The sequence below is a fragment of the Phyllobates terribilis genome, unplaced genomic scaffold (genome assembly GCF_046119375.1).
Source record: "Phyllobates terribilis strain yellow unplaced genomic scaffold, ASM4611937v1 Scaffold_11__3_contigs__length_659146591, whole genome shotgun sequence".
Lineage (NCBI taxonomy): Eukaryota > Metazoa > Chordata > Amphibia > Anura > Dendrobatidae > Phyllobates > Phyllobates terribilis.
The window spans coordinates 630,981,903-631,005,256 of record NW_027362771.1 but is presented as its reverse complement, the minus strand read 5'-3'; the positions used below and the strand labels follow the sequence as shown (position 1 = coordinate 631,005,256).

At 43.7% G+C, this 23,354-nt stretch overlaps 1 protein-coding gene across 1 annotated transcript; it reads left to right on the top strand.

Annotated features, from left to right (window-relative positions):
- The first annotated feature begins 4,175 nt into the window (after nt 1-4,175).
- LOC141167500 (olfactory receptor 10A3-like) lies at nt 4,176-23,354 on the top strand. The gene is made up of 3 exons (XM_073654899.1): nt 4,176-5,097; nt 9,230-9,252; nt 23,196-23,354. Exons 1-3 carry the CDS (start codon nt 4,176-4,178, stop codon nt 23,352-23,354), a joined length of 1,104 nt encoding a protein of 367 aa, XP_073511000.1.

Below are 23,354 nucleotides of genomic sequence, written 5' to 3'. Positions count from 1 at the left end.
ACACAGGTATCCAACCGTAGAACGTATGGTTGTATACCCACTCTAGTAACTCAGAGTCCGAGCCAGTCAGCTGTAACGGAAGCGGACATACCTGCTGTGTTTGTTTCACTAAGCACACCTCATCTTTCTCAATCCACCGTAACATCTCTGCCTGCACCTCACTGACGGTCCAGCAGTTTGTCCGGTTCACCATACTCCCCCCTCTCTCAGCACTGCAGCCAGCCCTCGGTCTCACAGTTGTGGTCACGTAAAAGATTGTTTCATCCTACACATGACAAAGTTTAGAGGGTGAACTCCACCATCTCCAATCTGTTTGCCATGGAAATGGTGGTGTAAGACCCTATTTTTCTTAAATGTGAACACTCCTAATTGTGTTTCCATCTGCTGGGTTGGCTGTAGTGGAAGAGTTGTCTGTCCACATCATAATATTTATACTCAATTTAAATTAATTGTTTGGTGTAGATATTGTTCTCACAGGGGAACACATGATAAAATAGAAATTGGTTTTCTTTCTACAATAATTCTTTGGGCAGATATTGCAGCTTTTATCATGCAGCTCCATTTTTTATGAATCTATAATATCTACATCTTCCTCCTGATGTATCAGACACAGTTGGGGAAACGCGTCGAGGCGCTAATATGATATAAGATAAGTCTATCAACTTACTTTTTGTCAAAATGTTTATTAATATCTCCTATATATCTTGATTAGAAATAGGAGCTACTATGTATTAGAATAGGCAGTCACCTATATACCTTGTTTAGATCACCCGATAGGGATTAACAGGGAAAGACAAGGACAGCCGCCGTTGAGTGGGGGCACCAAATACGCAATATTAGGGTGCTAGGCATGATTCAATTAGTGGCATATCAGGGCTTGTTAAGGCCATTACATCATTTTGGGAGCTTTATCGTCTTCTAGTAAGACAACAGTATATTTTAAAACACAGGATTTTTTTGGTGTGTTTTTTAATTAACTAAATAAAATCTATTGTTTTAGAGGGAATATTTATTCACAAATTAGCAATCTCCTCATATATTTTGAATACTTTTCTTCAGCTTTTTGACCGATCTCAGAAGCACACCACAACTTTATCAATCCATCATATCATCTCTGCCTGCATCTCACTCACGGTCTAGCAGTATGTCCGATTCACCATACCCCACCCTCTCTCAGCACTGCAGGCAGCCCTCGATCCCGTAGTTGTGATCACGTAAAAGATTGCTTCCTCCTACACATGACAAAACTAAGAGTTTGAACTCCACCATCTCCAATCTGTTGGCCATGGAAATGGTGGTATCAGGCCCTTATTTTTTGAACTGTCAACACTCCTATATGGCTGCTTATTTTACTGAGGACGAAACCTGGGGGAAATGCAAACAAACACAGGGAGAACATACAAACTACTTGCAGATGTTGTCCTTGGTGGGATTTGAACCCAGGACTCCAGTGCTGCAAGGATGTAGTGCTAACCTCTGAGCCACTGTGCTGCTTTCTCTTTACTCCAAGCTCTGATATCTAACATGCTGGAGAAAATTGCACCTACTGCCACTCAGTGTCTTCAGCTTATTTCTGAGAAACTAATGTTTGGGAATCCACTCAGTCTACCAAATAAAATTCCTGAGAAGGAAATTGTGGATGGTTTTGCTTCTGGTACTGGATGCACTGCTAATACCATGGCATCATGCCATAATTCACTGTAAGTATTCCAGGCTGGTGGTAGACGAGCTCATTCCCACAGAAAATTACCAGCAGCAAGCTAAGGAGATGATGGCCTATATAATCATAAAGGAGTTAGCTCGTTGTCTAGGAGACTGACCACCATTGCTGTCTACATTGTGAATATTGTGTTGAAGTTTGCAAGGTGTCACGTGTTTACTGTGACAGTGAGGAGCCAGAATACATCAGCGTCTGATTCCTCCCACTCCTGCAGTCATTAAAAACCTTTTGCCTTCATATAAATCGATGCAGGGGTTAATCTGCTCAGTTGTGAGCTCCTTAAAGCTTACTGTAATTTAGGCTCTCGTCAGATTTGTCCTGTGCATCACACCTACTGTGTAACGCTGTACCCCAACACATCAGACTGTCACCTACTGTGGAAACCTTGAAAAGGAAGCTGAAGACCCACTTTTTGTGACAAGCATTCAATCTGCGGTAACCCTTGCTCCAGCATACCGCTGCATGACTAGCTGTACCCTGACCTTCTGTATCCTCACCCATCCCTTGTAGATTGTTTGTGCACCCTCGCGGGCAGGGTCCTCTCTCCTCTTGTACCAGTCGGTGAGTCACCAACGGTGACCCTTTTTCACATGTAAAGCACCAAGGAATAAATATTGTTGTAATAATTATAGTACTTGTACTCTGGGTCAATTGATGGCACCTTCCAAGTGTCTACTCCTAATTTGATGTGCTTTGGAAGCTTTTGGGCCCATTTGAAGGTGTTGTATATGCATTTTTTTACCCCCCCCCCATTGAATCCTATAGCGTTCGGTAATGTTCGACGATTATTCGACAAATAAATCAGTGAATATTGCAGATTCGACAATTGTAATTTGAATATTGAAACATTTGCTCATCTCTACTCAGCACCTCCCGGTCTCAGATTGGATGGCCGAGCTGTTAATCAAAACAGACAGCTCAGCAGGCCCCAGCATCATGTTCCAAACTGCTGAGGAATCAGAGAGTAGGCTACCATTCTTTTGCATTGCATGCAGTCCCCCCGATAATACCCTGCAGCAATGACATCTAATGGATTATCATACCTTGCACAATGGTGGTTGGTACTTAGGCCATCACAAATCAACAGTTTCCAGTTTGTACAGCAGAGTAGTTTTCCATGTCCCAAATTACTATGTAAGTCTCTCTCCTGTAGAGTATAAGATCTTATAATCAGTGGGGTCCTCTCCTGTAGAGTATAAGATCTTATGATCAGTGCGGTCCTCTCTCTCCTGTAGAGTGTAAGATCTTATAATCAGTGCAGTCTTCTCTCTCCTGTAGAATGTAAGCTCTTATGGTCAGTGAGGTCCTCTCCTTCCTGTAAAGTGTAAGCTTTTATGGTCAGTGGGGTCCTCTCTCCTGTAGAGTGTAAGATCTTATAATCAGTGGGGTCCTCTCTCTCCTGTAGAGTGTAAGATCTTATAATCAATGGGGTCCTCTCTCTCCTGTAGAGTGTAAGCTCTTTTGATCAGTGGGGTCCTCTCTCCCTCTCCCGTAGAGTGTAAGATCTTATTATCAGTGTGGTCCTCTCTCTCCTGTAGAGTGTAAGCTCTTATAGTAAATAGGACTTCTTTCTCTTGCCTTTAAAATGTAAACTCTTATGGTCACCATGATTCATTCTCTCTTCTCTCCCTCATGTGTAATTTCGGAGCAATTACAAGCTTTTCCAGTTTTGGAGACTCTCACAAATTTATTTGTCATAAATTGAATTTTTGAAAAACGAATCGAGCTTCCTTGATGCTTATTATACTGTGCAGTTTGATAATGAATTAATATATGGGATGGAAATGTCTAATATATTGGCCCCTCAATGCGAGTTAGAAATATTAAAGTTTGAAAGATTAAAAATCTTCTATAAATTTCAGCTAAAAAAAAAAATGTAAATGACCTACAATAAAATTGAATTAAATGTACAAGTAACATAAGGTACTATGTATCATGGAAACAATAAGCTCATAATCACTTGGATAAGTAGAAGCTTTCCAATGTTTTAACCATGTAAAATGACACATGTCAGATTTAAATTAAAGGGTTGTGTGTATAATGCCAAATATGACAACGACCTTGAGGGTTAATAATGTTTCAAGAAATCTTTATATTTATTATTTAACTAATACAAATTATTTCATTTTTTTTTCTTTTATAACTATCTCCTTATAGTCCAATCTCCCACTGGGAATCCTCCCCTGCCGAGCTTTGTGTACATCAATTAAGAATATGAAATGTTCAGTAATTATTAGTGTAATTTCATGCTGCTATAAAAGCATGTATACTTTAAACCATGAACACTTTTTTGTTCACGAGAAAATGATACATTGATTAGAATAGACAAAAATGATGCAAGTAAGCGTTCCTGTAGAGCTGATTTTCACCGGCTGCCGACACCGAGAAGAATCTCTTTCTTCGCTCTAATATGTCCTCTTTATTTCCCGGTAGAGTTTATAAGAAAGTCTCCTCCATGAATATGCAGCCTCACAATTGTAGCAAAGTGACTGAAGTTCTGCTGTTGGGATTTCAAAATGTTCAAAGGTTAAATTTTTCTTTTTTTGTTTTGCTTCTAATTATGTACTGTGTGACAATATGTGGAAACCTCCTCATCATTCTGGTGGTGTCCTCCAGCCGATCGCTCCACTCTCCCATGTACTTCTTCCTCACACAACTTTCTTTGTCAGATATTCTTCTCACCACCACCATCGAACCCAACATGCTTCACATTCTGTTTTATGAAGGAAGATCTTTGTCTTTTATTGGCTGTTTGATACAATTTTATTTTTCCACGGTCTCTGTAGGCTTGGAATGTGTTCTCCTGACCGTCATGTCCTATGACCGGTACCAGGCCATCTGTCACCCTCTACATTACACCTCATTAATGGATCTCAAATTTTGTCTGAGAATGCTTCTTATGTCCTGGTTGATAATTTTAACAACTATGTTAATTTTTTTTTTTACAGTAAGTTATTTGGATTTCTGTGGACCAAATGTCATTGACCATTTCTTTTGTGACTTACAACCTTTACTGGAGCTTTCCTGTTCAGATACTTTTATAATCAAGATGGAAAGTTTAGTTTTGTCTATTCTTCTTGCTGTTTGTCCTCTTACTGTTATCATGGTTTCCTATGTGTACATTATCTCATCCATACTAAAGATCCCGACTGTGACCGGGAGACAGAAGACCTTCTCCACCTGTAGTGCCCACTTGACTGTGGTGTCCTTATTCTATGGATCAATTATTATCATCTACATATTTCCACATCAGCAAAATGCAAAGACATTACTATCCCTCTTCTACACTGTATTAACCCCTCTTCTTAATCCCATCATTTATAGTCTGAATAATAGAGATATTAAGAAGGCTCTCGGGAAACTAATCGCCAACATTTCTCACTCTATCATTTCTCATTGCAAAATTATAATTTTGTTTGTATTATTCATGAAAAAGCTAAATTGTAGATCAATGTTAACATCCACAACCTTAACATAGGTACTAAGGATTGTAAAATAAAAGTTTATCAGCTAATGAATTGATGAGCTACTTAAAAGCTTGACTTAAAGGGGTACTTCAGTTACAAGAGGTTATTGTCTATCTGTTACATAAGCAATAATTTCTAGATCAGTCAGGATTCAACTGTGAAGACCCACATTGATCACGAGAATGAGGGATCAGCTTTGTGACTCACAGCCTAGAGACTATCACTTTTATTCATAAAGTAGTTACTATCGGATATTCTATAAAAACCCATGGCTTTCCATCATACTTCCTCTCTTATGATATCTTGTAACATTAAAAATTGGTCTGAGTATGTCTTTGTAGGATATTTATGGTGGACATCGAGGTTTTAATATTGCTTTTAGGGTATTTTTTAGAGACAATTCTGAGTTTTCCTGTTTGGATCCATCTATGTTCATGTATGTACTTGTCTGCAAATTATTAGCATTTTTGTAAAATTGTGTATAATTATTAATAAAATATAATGAATATTCTCATATTGTGTTGGAAAGATCCTTATAGGATTACATACATTCTTTTTGTCAGCTTCTAAATTAAACTGTGTTGTGGATTATAGGCCGATAATTTCTAGATTCGTCAGGATTCAACCTCTAAGACCCCCAGCAATCACTAGAATGTGGGCTTAGTTTTATTACTCATACCAGACTAGAAGATATCACCTATGTTACAAATAGATGATAACTTCTTGAATATGCCCTTTAATTTAAAAAATACAGTTTGTATGCTGTACCTCCTTTATTTGGATCAACTTCCTGTAGATAACGATCGTAGCAATTTCTCATCCAGTATTGATAAATTGTGAAATGGTGCCACAGACTTCACATTTATGACTACATGACAGATCTTTTCCACCAGCGGCACCCCTATTCTAATTAACAGGACCGTTGCATGTAACCTGATGTTTTTTTTTATTATTTACAGTGTTTCATAGAAGAAGTAAAGTGTTAATATTTTCATACAAGTCATAAAGGTTTAAAAGTCTAGTTTGTTGCATTTATTTTGGAAATGGTTAATTCTGTTAACTTATTAGTGTTGTCCACCACTTGGACAACCACTTCTTAAACACTTTATTCCCCAGGTAAAATAAATATAATAAGTGCTTAACTGAAACTTTTCCAGGGACGTCACCTCCGGGATTTCCGGGCCTCTAGTGACATTTTTATGCCACCTAAACAATAAAGCCAATGGGCTGCTATTTTCTTCAGCTGAACATTTGAAGAAAGAGTGAGAAGTGCCGCCCATTACTAGCCGCTGATTGGATGCAGTGCTTACGTGGCATAAAACGAGATCTGGTGATTACATTGCCTCCACCGGTCATTTTCCCGAAGTCCACTGCAGTGAAAAGGATGGGAAGTGAAGGGACTCCCAACATTTTCCGAAAGTCTGGAGCCTACGCAGCCTCCCACTGCCAATCACCCTCTCCTCCCAGCCCTGGGTTCGCAGCATTGCCTACTGCCGCCTGCTTCCTGCAGCAGTGCCCTTGCCTCCTGGGACCCCATTCCACCACAGTCACCCACTGATAAGATACCATAAAAGCGGACTGTGAGACGCACCATCATTTTCTTAAAAAAAAACATTTTTCCTATTTTCATCCTAAAATTTGGAGTACTTCTTGTAATCTGCAAAATGTGGTATAGTAACATAGTAACATAGTAACATAGTTTGTAAAGCCGAATAAAGACTTGAGTCCATCAAGTTCGACCTGTTAGTTCTGTAAATGCTAAAGTTGATCCAGAGGAGGGCAAAAACCCCAAATGATTTAGCCAATCTTCACGTGAGGAAAAATTCCCTCCCGACTCTGAAACCAGCAGTCAGAATAAATCCCTGTATCAACCTACTATTTTATTTTATTTTTAAGTATATGCTGAAATCTGCCTGGTATCTAGAAATGCATCCAGTCCCCGCTCAATGCTCGAGATGCTCGGCACTCGGCGAGTATTTCTAGGATGCTCGACTGGTAGCTCGAGTCCCCGCCCCGCATGTTTGGTGCTCTTTAAACAGCCAATTAACATGGAGAGATCGCCTGCCACTCACTGTAATGTCGTTGCCATGTTGGTTGTGGCATTTCAGTGATTGGCTGGCTGCATAGCATCATCAGGTCTATATAAGACCTGGCACCGCCATGCTCGTCACAGTCACTCCGGAATCAGGCAGAGTAAGGAGAGGTGGTGCTGCTGATTGAGGGACAGAATTTGCAAGTTAATAGTTAGATATAGGTATTCCACAGCAATATATATATCCATCTGTACTAACAGTCCTACTGAGCAGTAATCCAGCTGCATATATTACTGGTGATAGCAGGAGTAAGGCAGGCAGGGTTTGTGGACACTGTATACAGCACAATCGGGTCCATTGTACGTTCTATATGCTGCTGCTGTTACAGAAATCCTGATTATTTGCTTAAAAAGCAATACAGTCCACCATTTTAATGCTCCATTTGCTTGCTAGCACAATACAGACAGACTTTTTTTTTTTTATTCACATTACTGTATTGTGGAAGCAGAGAAACTTTTCCATCATCAGACGGGATCCCATATTACTGCGGTAATAATACAGACATTTAATGGAGCATGCAAAATATTACACTCCATTTAAAGTGAGCCAGCTGTGTTTTGTTGAACCTATTCACACTTGGTTGCTGACCAATACCACATCTTTTAAGCCACTTCCTAAAACAGTGGTCATAACACGTGATCCCATATTACTGCAGTAATAAGTGTGACATTTTTTGGAGCGTGCCAAATATTACCCTCTATTTAAAGTCAGCCAGCTGTGTTTTGTTGAACCCATTCATACTTGTTCACTGACCAATACTATACTACAAAGCCACTGGCTAAAACCATGGTCATCACAGGTAATCCCATATTACTGCGGTAATAATACAGACATTTTGTGGAGCATGACAAATATACTCCATCTAAAGTCAGCGAGCTATGTGTTGTTGAACCTATTCACACTTGGTCGCTGACCAATGCCACATCTGTAAGGTCACTTTCTAAAACCGTGGTCATCAGACATGATCCCATATAACTGCGGTAATAATTGTGACTTTTTTGGAACTTGAAAGCAGCCACATATCCCTGGTCCCACTAAGGGGATGTCTTCCCATGGGCCAAAAATGCCACCCCTCTTCCCTAAATGTGTCCGGACTTAAACAGGGCTAGTTCCTGAGGGGAAGCCGTAATATGTGTCTTTTCTCCTGGTTCACAATCTTAATACTATTTCCAATCAATAAACTTTCTGGGATCCCAATATGATCCAACTCAGGTGTACAGCTAGGCGGATTACAACCCAAGTTCACCTAACAAGAATAACATATAAAATAAACAACCATATTCAGTTCCCATTTACAAGACCACAGATGAAAGCAAATTCATTTGATTAGCATGCTCTGCCGGAAATTCAATCCAGACAGGTGGGTGCCTTGGGAGCTTCACCATGGACTGTGGCCTTTCTGAACTTCGCACCGCGCTATCAACAGTCGTTGACAAGATGACCACAGTTCGTGCCTCACTGACACCGTCCCATAGAGACTAGTCATTTAGAATGGTCTCAACACCTAGCTGACCCTAACTAACTCGTTGTACCAGTCAGGGAGAATTTAAAATAAGAAGAAGAACATGAGGTACCTCATCCTTGTTTAAAACATAGGGTGCTTTACCCTCCGCGGGCGCCATGTCACACTTCACAAGAAGGCCGGCTCTTTTCAATATGATCCCACTGTTGAACTTCCCCGCTCTCTTCACCGAACAGAAATAGAGGATTATTGTCCCAGACATCACCAATCACAGGAGCACGAAACCGCTGCACTCCAAGGGGGAGCCAGGCTTGCCTGCTCTGGACCTTCCTTTATTTCTCATCCACCAGGAGCTCCCAGACCACGCTCGTCACGTCTTAGCTCTGTCTCCCTGGCAATTCAACCCCTCTCAACCAAACAAACTTTATCCATCCTAAGCTTGAGCGGCAGAGCAATGATGCAATGAAAGATTTTATAACTCAAGCAGTAAAATTGCATTTTCACTGCACAGTTCGTCTATTATTTGCATCGCAGCATTCATAAAATTATTCAAGTGTTGTTTTATTAACACTTAATAAAATTTAGATCAACAGTGAGTGTCACTGACATCTAATGGTCAGATGTCATCGTTACAGGTGTGGCCTCTACTCACAGTCATCACCAACACACATAACTCTATACACCCTCTTACAGTTACACGTGATCCCATATTACTGAGGTAATGATACAGATATTTTGTGGAGCGGGCCAAATATTACACTCCATTTAAAATGATCAAGGCTCGTGGCAAGGAATGGGGAAGTGGACGTGATGGTGATAGTGCACATAGAGGCCGAGACTGTGGGCAAGATGAAACTGTGCCTGCTGAGGGAGCACAAAAAGCACCCACATCATGTCAAACTACCTTCCTGTCCCAATTGCTAAGTGGCTGCTGAACACTAGTCTTCAAGCCAGAGCAGTGTGAAAAGGTTGTTGGTTGGATAGCAGATAATGCTTCCAGTCAGTTTGCCACCACCACCACCCTGTCATCCACATGGTCAAATGTCAGTAGCCGTGAGTCTGGGCCATATATTCCTCATCCTGATCCTCCTTTCTCCCATCATGCCTAGTGCCTGGAGACAACTGATCCCACACTTGGACACTCCAAAGAGCTGTTCACTTTTCCATTTATAGATTCTATATTTTCACCCGGCTCGATTCAAGAAGGGTAAGAAGAAATTGCATGTAGCGATGCCCAAATATTTGAGCAGCCATTGTCACATGAAGGCAATGGTGGGAAACTGTGGCAAGAGGTGGATGATGATGATGAGACACAATTGCCACAAAGTCAGTAGGAGGCCCAGGGTGCATACGTGGAAGATGAGGTGGTGGACGATGAAGTCACTGACTCAACCTGGCAAGGTGACATGCATAGCAAAGACAGCAGAACACAGGGGGAGGGAGGCGTAGCACCACAACAGGCAGAAACAATCAGTGATGTGAAATGGTGGGCAACTGTCCCCAGAACATCAACAAGAGGAAAGTTGCCAGTAAAATTGTTATCTCTTCCAGAGTCTGGCTTTTTTTAAAAGATTGACCAGATAGCCCCAGAAAGGACTTTTGCACCCTCTGCCATGCCAGAATCAGTATGGGCAGCAAAACTACCTCCCTGACCACCACAAGTATGCTCAGGCACATGGCAGCAAAGCACCCGATTAGTTGGGCCGAATTCCAGGGTCCAGAAACAGTGTCTGTGTGACATCACTGGATGCTCAGCTGTTGTGCGCGCATGCCAATCCCCTGTCCATGGCACAGGCAAAGATGCCTCTCGCCCTGCACCTGTCATTGCACACTTGCAACCATCACCTTCAGCATCCACATCCTTGTCCCAGTGCAGCGTTCAGCTGTCTCTCCACCAGTCCTTTGAATGCAAGCGCAAATATGCAACCAACGTCCCCCAGGCCAAACTACTAAACTCACACATTTCTCGAATGCTTGCACTTGAAATGTTGCCTTTTAGGCTTTTGGATATGGAATCTTTCCGCAACTTGATGGCGGCTGCCGTCCTTCGGTCCCTGGTCCCCAGCTGCCACTATTTCTCCCATTGTGCCGTCCCCGCATTACACAAGCACGTGTCCCAAAACATTACCCGTACCCTCAACAACGCAGTTACAGGGAAGGTCCACCTAACTATAGACACATTGACAAGTGCTTGTGGCCAGGGATGGTACATCTCGGTAACGACACACTGGGTTAATATAGTGGAAGCCAGGACCCAGTGGGATCCTAGGATGGAACACGTCCTCCCGACGCCAAGGATTGCGGGCCTTGGGTAAATCAGGATTGCCCCCACATTCTACAGCTTCAGCACCTCCTCCTCCTCAGCCTCCATCTCTGAAAAAAACGGAAACTCTTTCCTCTGCCCGGCACTGCCCCCTCCGACATCCGTTATTTCTGCTGAGGAGTTTTCCACACACTTCAAAAACAAGATTGACCAAACAAGGCAAGTCTTCACTGTCCAACCACCACAACCCCTTTGTTTTCTTGACCATTCAACCCTACACTCATCCCATCCCTAACCCATCTCTACAACCTATCACTAGCTTCTGGTACCTTCCCCTATGCCTTAAAATATGCCACAATCATGCCCATCCTCAAAAAGCCACCTCTCAACCCAACCGCCTTGTCCAGCTATGCTTCATATATCTGCTCCCATTTGCCTCCAAACTCTTTGATCAACATGTTCACGCTGAACTTTCCTTTCACTTCTCATCTAACTCTCTCTTCAACCACCAACAACCTGGCTTCCACCCCCACCATTCCACCGAATCTGCCCTTACTAAAATTACTAATGACTTACTTACAGCCAAAGCTAATGGACAATTCTCTGTACTCCTTCTTCTTGATCTGTCCTCTGCCTTCAACACAGTTGACCACTGCCTCCTACTTCAGATCCTCTCTTCCTTTGGCATCAAAGACCTTGCCCTATATTGGATCTCCTCATACCTTTAGAACTTTACATTTAGCATCTCCCACTCCCACATTACTTCCTCATCCCACCCCCTCTCTGTTGGAGTCCCTCAAGGCTCTGTCCTAGGACCTCTACTCTTCTCAATATATACCCTTGGCCTTGGACAGCTCATAAAATCCCATGGCTTCCAATACCATCTGTACGCTGATAACACCAGGTTCTACCTCTCTGGCCCAGATGTCACCTCTCAGCTGTCCAGAATCCCAGTGTGTCTATCAGGCATATCATCCTTCTTCTCCTCTCGCTTCCTCAAGCTCAATGTGAACAAAAGTGAACTCATCATTTTCCCCCATATCTTCCCCACCTGATATTTCTATCACATTAAATGACATCACGCTTTCCCCTGTACTGGCAATCTGCTGCCTCGGAGTAACCCTTGACTCTGCCCTGTTCTTCAAACACCACATCCAAGCCAAGCTCTCGCCAACTCATGTCGCCTCCAGCTCAAAAATATTTCCATAATCCGTCCTTTCCTCAACCCTCAATCTACTAATCTGCTTGTGCATGCCATCACCATCTCCTGCCTCAATTACTGCAACACCCTCCTCTGTGGCCTACCTGCTAACACTCTCGCATCCTTTCAGTCCATCCTTTACTCGGCTGCTCAAATAGTTCATCTCTCGCCTCACTACTCCTCCGCTACCCCCCCTTTGCAAATCCCTTCACTGGCTCCCAATTGCCCAGCGTATCCAGTTCAAATTACTAACACTGACCTACAAAGCCACCAATAACCTTTCTCCTCCATACATCTCTGAGCTAATCTCCCGATATATTACCTTACATAATCTACGGTCCTCCCAAGACCTCCTCTCCTCCACATTTATTCGTTCCTTACCAAATCGGCTCCAAGATTACTCCTGAATATCCCCCTTCCTATGTAATTCTGTGCCTTAACATGTCTGATTAGTCTCTACATTTGGATCCTTTCAGACAAAACCTGAAAACTCATCTTGCCAAACAAGCTTAAAGCCTGTCATGACCTTGCTTGATGCCACTGCAACAACACCGGAGCCATTGCAACCCCCCTACCTACTGTTTCCTTCCCCATTCCTGTAGAATGTAAGCCCACAAGGGCAAGGTCCTCTTCCCTCTGTACCAGTCTATCATTTTTAGTATGTTTACTGTAAGTGATATCTGTATTTGGTATGTAACCCCTTTTTATGTGCAGCACCATGGAATCAATGGTGCTATATAAATAAATAATAATAATAATAATTAGTTGGAGGTTGGAAGCACTGCAGCACTGCCTCACCCAATCGTCAACAAGCACTGCTGAAGCTTGTTATGCACACGCCCGGGCTGACTGGCGTGTGTGTTATTTAGTGATTCCACTGTGCCATGAGCCGGAGAGTGCTTGGAGGGGCGTAACTAAGTAACAACCCGATCCGACGGCTAACGACGCCGTGCACCAGGGATGAACTGAGCAGTGGCACCAGGTGCTACTCCAGGCCAGACCCCGGACACGGCTGTTGACTCACACCGGGGAATACAGGAACAGGCAGGTTAGGCTGGCACACTGACAAGTGGGTATTGGCAGGCATGGCTGGAGTGTAGACAGGAGGATACTGGCAGGCACGGCTGGTATGCAAACAGGAGGGTACTGACAAGTACGGCTGGCGTGCAGATGGGGAGGTACTAGCAGGTTGGAGCACAGGCTGGATAGGGTCCAGTACAGACTGGGATTCAGGAACAGAACCGCAAATGCGGTTGACAAGCAGAGCATAGAGGAACTGCTGGAGCGGCGGGCAAGGCGGAGCAGAGAGGTACCGCCGGAGCCGTGAGCAAGGCAGAGCAGGCAGGAACCACCGGAGCGGTGAGCAAGGCAGAGCAGTCAGGTGCCGCCGGAGGAGCGGTGAGTAAGGCAGAGCAGGCAGAAATCACCGGAGCGGTGAGCAAGGCAGAGCAGGCAGGAACCGCCGGAGCGGTGAGCAAGGCAGAGCAGGCAGGAACCGCCGAAGCGGTGAGCAAGGCAGAGCAGGCAGGAACCGCCGGAGCGGTGAGCAAGGCACAGCAGGCAGGAACCGCCGGGGCGGTGAGCAAGGCAGAGCAGAGAGAAACCGCCGGAGTGGTGAGCAAGGCAGAGCAGAGGGGACAGGGCTCAGTTCACAGGGAACAGACTGGAAGGGAAAGGTACAACCGAATACACACAAGATACTTGCAATGAAGTAGCAAGTGGACTCTAAACTCACAAACGGAAGTACAGCGACAACGAGTAGGAGCTAGGTGCAGGTTCAGACTCTGCAGAAAAAGGGAAGGTACGGACATAGAGAAAAACAGGTAACAGGCTAGGAGAGTGTTCAGACAGGAACTGAGTGTTCAGACAGGAACTGACACTGCAGAGAGATACAGGAGCGGGTCTGGGTATGCGGCCCCCCTGAATCGTGGACAAACAGGTTAGAAGACACAGATAACAGGTCTGGGTATGCGGTCCCCAGAAGGCGGAACGAACAGGCTAGGAGCGTGTTCAGACAGGCCTGGGAATACAGCCTCCAGGAAGGTGGACAGGCAGGAAAAACAGAACAGGACCTGGCACATCAGGGGCAAGAAGCCCTCTGAGGATAAGAGTTGCTCAGGCATCAGCTCCAAGGTGGAGCTGGTTTAAATATCAAGTGACAGACCACAATAGGCTGGGGATGCATTAGGGGTGTGCCAAAGCAGCTACAAGAAACAGGAAGTACCCGGGCCGCCACCCTAAGCAGTCAGAATAGAGACAAGCAGACAGCATGAATAGAAGCCAGGCTAGCAGACTGGACTGAAGATCAAGTTTGCGATCTTGCATAGTGAGAGATGGTGCACCATGCAAGCCCGCCACCAGGTATGTTATAAAGCTAATATGCTTAGATGACAAACTGCACACCGCTGCAGAGTTGTTGACAGCTGGAAAAGAGCAGGCAGATCTGTAGCTGTCACCGCTGAACCTACAGCCAGGCATGATCATGTGTGACAATGACTTTAACCTGGTGGCGTCTCTGAAGCTAGGTGAGCTCGCACATGTACGATGCCTGGCCCATGTGCTCAACCCATTGGTTCAGTGGTTTCTCAAAACCTAAAGTAGAACCAGAAAAATATTCACCAAACTAAATTGGTAATAGGGTATATATATTTACCAGAGAACCATAGACAGAAAAAATACCCAATAAAAATTAACTTTTAATAATTATCCTTAAAAGTGTACTCTTTAGTACAAGTGAGAAAAAACTACACATCTATCTCAAAGACAGGATACCATGTAAGGAGAATATAATATGAAATTAGCAATTAATTCAGACAAACTTGCCCTGAATAGCACCTAATAGGATTGCTCTCCCTACCTAACAGCGGAGTGTTTTTCACCCTAAGGTTCAGATGGTGTCCCCGCTCCTCGGAGGCTGTCCCTCTCCTTTCCCTAGGTATCCCTACACAGTCAAAAGATGCCACACACATACATATAAATGGACCAATTGTAGACTATTCATGTCATAATTGACATGCTCAATATAAAAAATTACAACAATACCATATCAGTGGGGAGTGGGCAAAAATAGATATAGTTGCACAAATAGAAGGTTTTTGATTTACAGTAGCCCACTATTATAAATAGATAGAAATGTGTACCAGTCAGAGCAAGTCCGAAAAAAATATTAAGAATATTTTCATCCCCAATCAAACTAAGATTCAAGCGATGCCATAAATGATATCAATTAGTTGGCCTTTAGTACAATAACTAAATGTAGTCAATCCACAATGCAAAATTTCCCAAAGCTATAATAGCAATATTCCAGACATAAATATTATAAAATTCCTCAGACTGGTGTAAAGTCATCCGCAAAGAAGGTTATAATTAAACCCTTCGTCCCAACCCACTGGAATAGGTAGAAATGTGTAAGACCAAATAAGAAATAGTAATAAACTTATCTTAATCTCTAGTCCATCTGAGATTCACACGGTGCCTTGAGTGGTGTACATTAGATGTCCTTTTTTGTACATAACTGAATATAGTCAATCCACAATTCATAACTCCCCAAAATAGTAACAGCACTCCAGGCATCAATTTTCAAGGTCCCTCAGACTGGTGTAAAATCATCAGCAGTAAAGTTATTCCTTAGGATTAGTCCCTTCGTCCCTAAGGGACTAAGGGACGAAGGGACTAATCCTAAGGAATAACTTTACTGCTGATGATTTTACACCAGTCTGAGGGACCTTGAAAATTGATGCCTGGAGTGCTGTTACTATTTTGGGGACTTATGAATTGTGGATTGACTATATTCAGTTATGTACAAAAAAGGACATCTAATGTACACCACTCAAGGTGATGTGTAATTCTTGCTCTTTGCTCTGCAAGTGTAATTTTTCTGGGGAAACTTCAGGATCTAATAGTACTTAAGGTACCTTAAAATTAAGTTTGTTTCCATAAATTTTCTTTGTAGAGTTTTTTGACAGAGTCGAACTGGGGACTATTTGGCGGGAGTTTTGAAATGTTTGTATTTCAGAGTTATTAGTTTTACGTTAAGTAAATGGTTTTTTTTTGCACCTGATTATGTGTAGTCTCTTTTATTACATCCCTATGAAGGTCACTGATCACTTTTAGAGCACTGAAATTGCAAACATTAGATATTATAGGTATTTTTCTAGCCTGCGCCTGACAGTCACATTGTATGTGAACTCGTTAGAACCGATATTGTATGTGACGGAGGGTTAAATCGAGGCCCTCCTCTATGTCTCTTTAAAGGTTTATTCTGGTTTTTCTAAATTTTGGGCAGGCCTTGCAGTCACTGCATATGCAATAACAGTATAGGGAACCTGCTCCTTAATAAAGGGAAAAACAAAGCATAGCCAGCTCATGGCCCTCTAACAACAGTGAGGGCCGACTGCTGGCCCTTTAACAATAGAAAGGGCTGTGTGATGGCCCCATAAAAATAGGCTTTGTGACTTTCAGAGTCCCTCCTTCATAAATGAAACAGAATGTGTCTGATCATTACTGAAACACCACATGGGCAGATAAAGTTGTAAATTTTAAAATGACATTTACTGGTGAATGTATTTTTCACCGTTGAAAGCAAAGCAAAAGTGAAAAAATGCATCAACATTGCTGCTTGTGAACATAGCCCAAGGTGTGGCGGATCATTTCTGTTGGGGTTTTTTACCTTATCTACAAGTCATTATCCTGGATAGAATCTCCTTTAACGTTTTTTCCAGGAAAATCCATTTTGGCTTAATTTTTGTATGTTTTATTTTGAGTCCGTAAAAGTGGCATAATACTCTGACAACACTGTTAACAGCAGTGACCTTAAAGTCAGAGATGCTTCCAGGGGTCTTTGCCATGATGTTCCCATGTCATTTGAGCACTGTTTATATTGATTTGACCAATTTTTAGGCCCCCCCCAGAAAACCGGGGGGAGGGGGAGTGGAAAAATGCTCGATTTTCCCATTGACTTACATTGGGCACGTTGCTCGGGTCGAGTATCCGAGCATTATGATTTGCTCGAACTGAGCAATGAGCACCCAAGCATTTTAGTGTTCACTCATCACTATTAATTATCTTTCCTATATATCTAGCTTGATCAAGTGTGTTACGCTCACACCAGGACTGACTGGCGTGAGCATGGTTAGTGGTCCCACTGGGCCATGAACCAAGGACTGCCTGGAGGGGCGTGACTAGGGGCCTTGCCAGATCCAACCACGAACACATGGCGGCTTAATCGACTCCGTGGTCCAAGGAGGGACGTGGGAGGTGGCCCAGGTGCTACTCCAGGTCAGACCCTGGTCACAGCTGTTGACCAACACTGGGGAATGCAGGAACGGGCAGGTTTGGCTGGTATGCAGACAGGTTGGATACAGGCAGGCACGGCTGGTATGCAGAATGGCAGGTACAGGCAGGTACAGCTGGTATACAGATGGGCGGGTACTGGCAGGCTCAGCTGGTATACAGACAGGCCGGTACTGGCAGGTAGGAAACAGTATATAAACCAGAGAAACCATAGGTATTTTCAAATCCCAAAATAACAGAATTAAAAAAACATATGTTGACTAAAAGAGATAAATGCTTTATTTATGTATTTTTTAAGAAATAACACATAGGTATAAATAACATGGGCATGTGAGGAAGCAGGAGATAGATAGAGACACAGCTGGTATCAAATTCACATTGGACCTATAATAGGTCACATAGTCCAACCCATACAATCCATAAGTCACAGACAATGTGTGCAGAAAAAGTTAAATAACATAGATCAAGTGACCTATAACAAATCACAGTATAAACAACCATCAGAGGTTTTTTCAGCAACCCATAAAAAGTACAAACATCACATGGAAAGGGTTAACTAAGACATACTTAGAGAAATTAAACAGGTGACCAGCAGTGCCAGGGGAGGTCCCGACACGTGTTTCCGTACTTCCTCAGGGGGCGTTACGCTGACGCCTGGACTAACTGGCGTGAGAGTGGTTAGTGGTCCCACTGGGCCAAGAACCAAGGACTGCCTGGAGGGGCGTGACTAGGGGCCTCGCCAGATCCGACCACGAACACACTGCGGCTTAATCGACTCCGTTGTCCAAGGAGGGACGTGCGAGGTGGTCCAGGTCCTACTCCAGGTCAGACCCTGGTCACAGTTGTTGACCCACACCGGGAAATGCAGGAATGGGCAGCTTTGGCTCGTATGCAGACAGGCGGGTACAGGAAGGCATGACTGGTATTCAGAATGGCGGGTACAGGCAGGTACAGCTGGTATACAGACGGGCGGGTACTGGCAGGCTCAGCTGGTATACAGACAGGCCGGTTCTGGCAAGTAGGAAAACAGGTTGGATAGGGACCAGAACAGACTGGGATAGAGGAACAGAGCCACAGGTGCGGAGGACAAGCGGAGCAGAGCAGAGCCGCAGGTGCTGAGGACAAGCAGAGCAGAGCTGCAGGTGCAGAGGGAAAGCGGAACAGAGCGGAGCAAAGCCGCAGGTGCAGGCAGACAAGACAGGGCTCTGTTCACATGGAACAGACTGGGAAACACAGGAAGATAACTAGAAACACAGGAGGTAGATATGGAGGCAGGGAAATTAGACAAGCAGAACCAGATACACACAAGGTACTTACAATTAAGTTGCTAGTGGTCACAAAACTCACAAACAGAAGTACAGAGACAACGAGCAGGAGTTAGGTACTGGTACAGACACTGCAGGAAAAGGGAATGATCGGACATAAAGAAAAACAGGTAACGGGCTAGGACACAGTTCAGACAGGAACTGACACTGGAATGAGACACAGGAACGAGCCTTGGCATACAGCCTCCTGGGTGGTGGAAAAGACTAGAAGTCACAGATACAGGTAATAAGCCTGGGTACTCAGCCCCCAGGGTGGCAGGAATAGACTAGAAGTCCCAGATCCAGGTAACGGGCCTGGGTACTCAGCCCCGAGGGTGGCGGTAACAGACAAGATACAGGACAGGACCTGGCAACTCAGTTGCACAGAACACACTAAAAGAAAGTGTTGCTCAGGCACCTCCTACTGGGTGGAGGCGGATTTTAGTGTTCGCTCATCACTATTAATTATCTTTCCTATATATCTAGCTTGATGAAGTGTGTTACGCTCACGCCCGGACTGACTGGAGTGAGCGTGGTTCGTGGTCTCACTGGGCCACGAACGAAGGACTGCCTGGAGGGGCTTGACTAGGGGCCTCGGCAGATCCGAACATGAACACACTGCGGCTTAATCGACTCCGTGGTCCAAGGAGGGACATAAGTGGTGGCTCAGGTGCTACTCCAGGTCAGACCCTGGTCACAGCTGTTGACCCACACCGGGGAATGCAGGCTGGCAGGTGTGCAGACAGGCGGGTACAGGCAGGCATGGCTGGTTTGCAGAATGGCGGGTACAGGCAGGTACAGCTGGTATACAGACGGGCGGGTACTGGCAGGCTCAGCTAGTATATAGACATGCCAGTACTGGCAGGTAGGAAAACAGGTTGGATAAAGACCAGTACAGACTGGGATACAGGAACAGAGCCGCAGGTGCAGAGGACAAGCAGAGCAGAGCCACTGTTGCTAAGGACAAGAAGAGCAGAGCTGCAGGTGCGGAGGACAAGTGGAGTGGAGCAGAGCAGAGCCGCAGGTGCGGAGGACAAGCGGAGCAGAGCAGAGCCGCATGTGCGGAGGACAAGCGGAGCCGAACTGCAGGTGCGGAGGGGAAGCGGAACAGAGCCAGTCAAAGCCGCAGGTTGGGCAGACAGGACAGGACTCTGTTTACATGGAACAGACTGGGAAACACAGGAAGATAGCTAGAAACACAGGAGGTAGATATGGAGGCAGGGAAATGGGACAAACAGAACCAGAAACACACAAGGTACTTTCAATGAAGTAGCTAGTGGACACAAAATTCACAAACAGAAGTACAGAGACAACGAGTAGGATTTAGGTACTGGTACAGACACTGCAGGAAGAGGGAATGATCGGACATAAAGAAAAACAGGCAACGGGCAAGGACACAGTTCAGACAGGAACTGACACTGGAACGAGACACAGGAACGAGCCTGGGCATACAGCCCCCTGGGTGGTGGAAAAGACTAGAAGTCACAGATACAGGTAATAAGCCTGGGTACTCAGTCCCCAGGGTGGCAGGAATAAACTAGAAGTCACAGATACAGGTAACGGGCCTGGGTACTCAGCCCCCAGGGTGGCGGAAACAGACAAGATACAGGACAGGACCTGGCAACTCAGTTGCACAGAACACACTGAAAGAAAGTGTTGCTCAGGCACCTCCTACTGGGTGGAGTAGATTTAAGTATCCAGTGACTCACAGCAATAGGCTGGGGATGCATTAGGACTGCGCATACTCTAACTTTAAGAATTAGAAATTGACAGCACCGCCACCCTAAACCAGCAGACAAGAGACATGCACACAGCAAGCAGAGAAACACAGTGCACAACCTGGACTGGTAGGTAAGTTGGCGGTCTTGCATGGTGAGAGAGGGTAAGCCATGCCAGCATGCCGCCTGGAATGTTACAAAGTGCTTGACTTCTCTAAGGGATTTCAGAGGATAGAAGAGAAAGTGTTAAAGGGGTTGTTCAGGACTCGACCATCGATTGAATAAACCATTGATTGACACAGTTCTCATGTGTCTGGGTGAAAGCTCTTGAGCCTGTGCTTTGTGTACAACTTTTCTATCTGCTGAGCCACAGCAGATACACCTTTTCTCTAGGTGTTTAGTTTAGTTTTAGTTGGGTCTTGGATAAAGTAGATATAAACCAGTTTAAGTTTTACAAAAGGCAGGTTTTTTTTGCAAATAATAATAAAAAAGTAACATAATTTTTGTTTCGCCATAATTGCACTGACCTGGAGAATCATTCCGCAAGGTCATTTTTCTGCACACTGAATGCCATAAAGAAAAAATGTGCTGATTTATCATTCAATTTACTTCAAGAAACAATCCCTCACACAGCTACAGAATATCAATGAAAAATAAAAAAAGTTTTGGCTCTAGGATGCAAAGAAAGAATTCAAAAGCATAAAAATGGAAATTTTCCTACCGTGATGTGTTTCATAATGTAGGAGGTTGTGATAACAAAATACTGGGATCTGGTCGAAGCAATATACATAAATTACACAAGTCTGTAAGGGTAAAATTATTTCCAAAAGTTAGAGGTGATTTTTATATACTTTTGATCACTAAACTCTGTAAAAATAACTAAAAAATTCCATCACATACAATATTATCACAAACTCTGATGCCATCGGTTTTTTCTTGCACCACAGTTTGTCCCATTTGCGTGATTTTAGATAGATGATTTTGGTGTCATTAGATTGGTTAGAAATCAATGGACGCTGTGTTGCCATTGGCTGCTGTGGGCAGAGAAGATTTTCTTAACCCACCTTCCAAAGAGTGTGGTGGTGTCCATGGCATCCAATCATAGAATATCGTTTATTTTTCCACCGTAGTATAAGAAATAAAATCTGCGCTGTGATTGGTTGTTATGGGCAGCAAAGACAGATTTTTATTAGATAGAGTTCACAAAAGTGTGGTGGTGTGCTTACCATGATTCCTTACAGTAATTAGTGGTTGTTGTGGATTAAGCTTCTGTTTCAAACAGCATGATCAAAATGGCTACAAGGGGGTTTTGTATTCACCTGAAAACTTTTGCTACATTTGAGGTTGTTTTGTAGTGAAGAAACAATGAAGGAACATTGCAAACTTCGTTAGAGAGGCGTATTAGGCGTACTTTGGTGTAAAATTAGGTGATTAGGACAAGTCGTGGGTTCCACATGTATTGTGTTCTGTTTGTGTAGAAGAACTATGACACTTGTCTAAAGGGAAGGAAAAGAGCTTTCATTTTGGCATGACTATGATCTGGAGAGAACCGCAAAATCATAGTGATGACTGCTACTTTTGTACATGCAGCGTGGACGTATTAAACCTTAAAAATAAGAAGGAAATAATATACCCGGACCTCCTGCCAGCAATTCGCCTTCTGCCTCATGGTCCCAGAATACCTGTCCATTCACCTCCGGAGAAACTTGAAGGTACACCTGATTCAGGAGATTCACAGCATGAAGAGCAGGATTCTGACGAAGACTTTCACGCAATTCCCAACAATCCACAGCTTTTTTCACAGCTCAAATTAAATTATTTAGTCAGTGACTTGGACCTTCCTAAACATTTTGCAGAACTTTTTAGGCTCTAGACTAAAGGAAAAGAACCTGCTAGCTCCTGGTACCTTTTTTTTGCGGTACAGAAGCAGAGAAAAGGAATTCCATTCATATTTTTGTCTAGACGTTGCTCTTGTGTATTGCCGTAATGTTCCTGGGCTGATGGAAAAATTTAACATTGGGAATAATGTGAGTGAGTGGAGACTCTTTATTGATTCATGTAAAAAAAGTCGTAAGCTTGGCTTCTGCACAATGGCAGCAAGTATGCTTCAGTGCCTGTAGGGCATGGAGTACACTTGTAGGAAACCTATGCGAATTTAGACTTATTCTCAAAAAACTTAACTATGAGGATCAAGGATGGTGAATATGTGGTGATTTGAACATTCTCTTGGTTTCACCTTGGGCAGGAAGAGGATGCATGGAGTACCCATGCTTTTTGTGTGAATGGGACAGCCGGGATAGGACTCCTCACTGGAGCCAAAAAAGTTGGTCAATGAGAACATCTTTGCAACGTGGACTCAAGAATATAGTTTCTGGGTTTACATGATCTCACTAAAGTTCTCCTACCACCACTCCACATTAAACTTGGACTGATGAAGCAGTTTGAAAAAGCTCTTCCTATAGAAGGAGAGATTTTGAAGCACCTGTGTACCCAATTTTAGGGACTGGCTGAAATAAAACTGAAGGAAGGCATTTTTGTGGGTCCGGATATTCGAAAACTCATGAAGGATGACGTGTTTGAAACAAAAATGAAAGCTCTTGAGAAAAGGGCTTGGGATTTATTTTAAATAAGTTGTGAAGAAATTTCTAGGTAACATCAATGATCCAAAATTTAAGTTCATTGTGGAGAAAAAGCTGAAATGTTTCAAAGCCTTGGGTTGTCGGATGAAGTTACATTTTTTACATTCCCATTTGGACTATTTACCTGAAAACTTTGGTGCTGATAGCGAAGATCAAGGAGAAAGATTTCATGACGTTATCAATGAGATGGAATGA

Bases quoted from the DNA above. Each gene is read 5' to 3' on its own strand.
- LOC141167500 (XM_073654899.1), top strand. From the start codon at position 4,176: ATGAATATGCAGCCTCACAATTGTAGCAAAGTGACTGAAGTTCTGCTG. The intron at 5,098-9,229 runs CTCACTCTATCA...TAACTCAAGCAG, and splicing joins GAAACTAATCGCCAACATTT to TAAAATTGCATTTTCACTGC. The intron at 9,253-23,195 runs GTTCGTCTATTA...CCAAAATTTAAG, and splicing joins AATTGCATTTTCACTGCACA to TTCATTGTGGAGAAAAAGCT.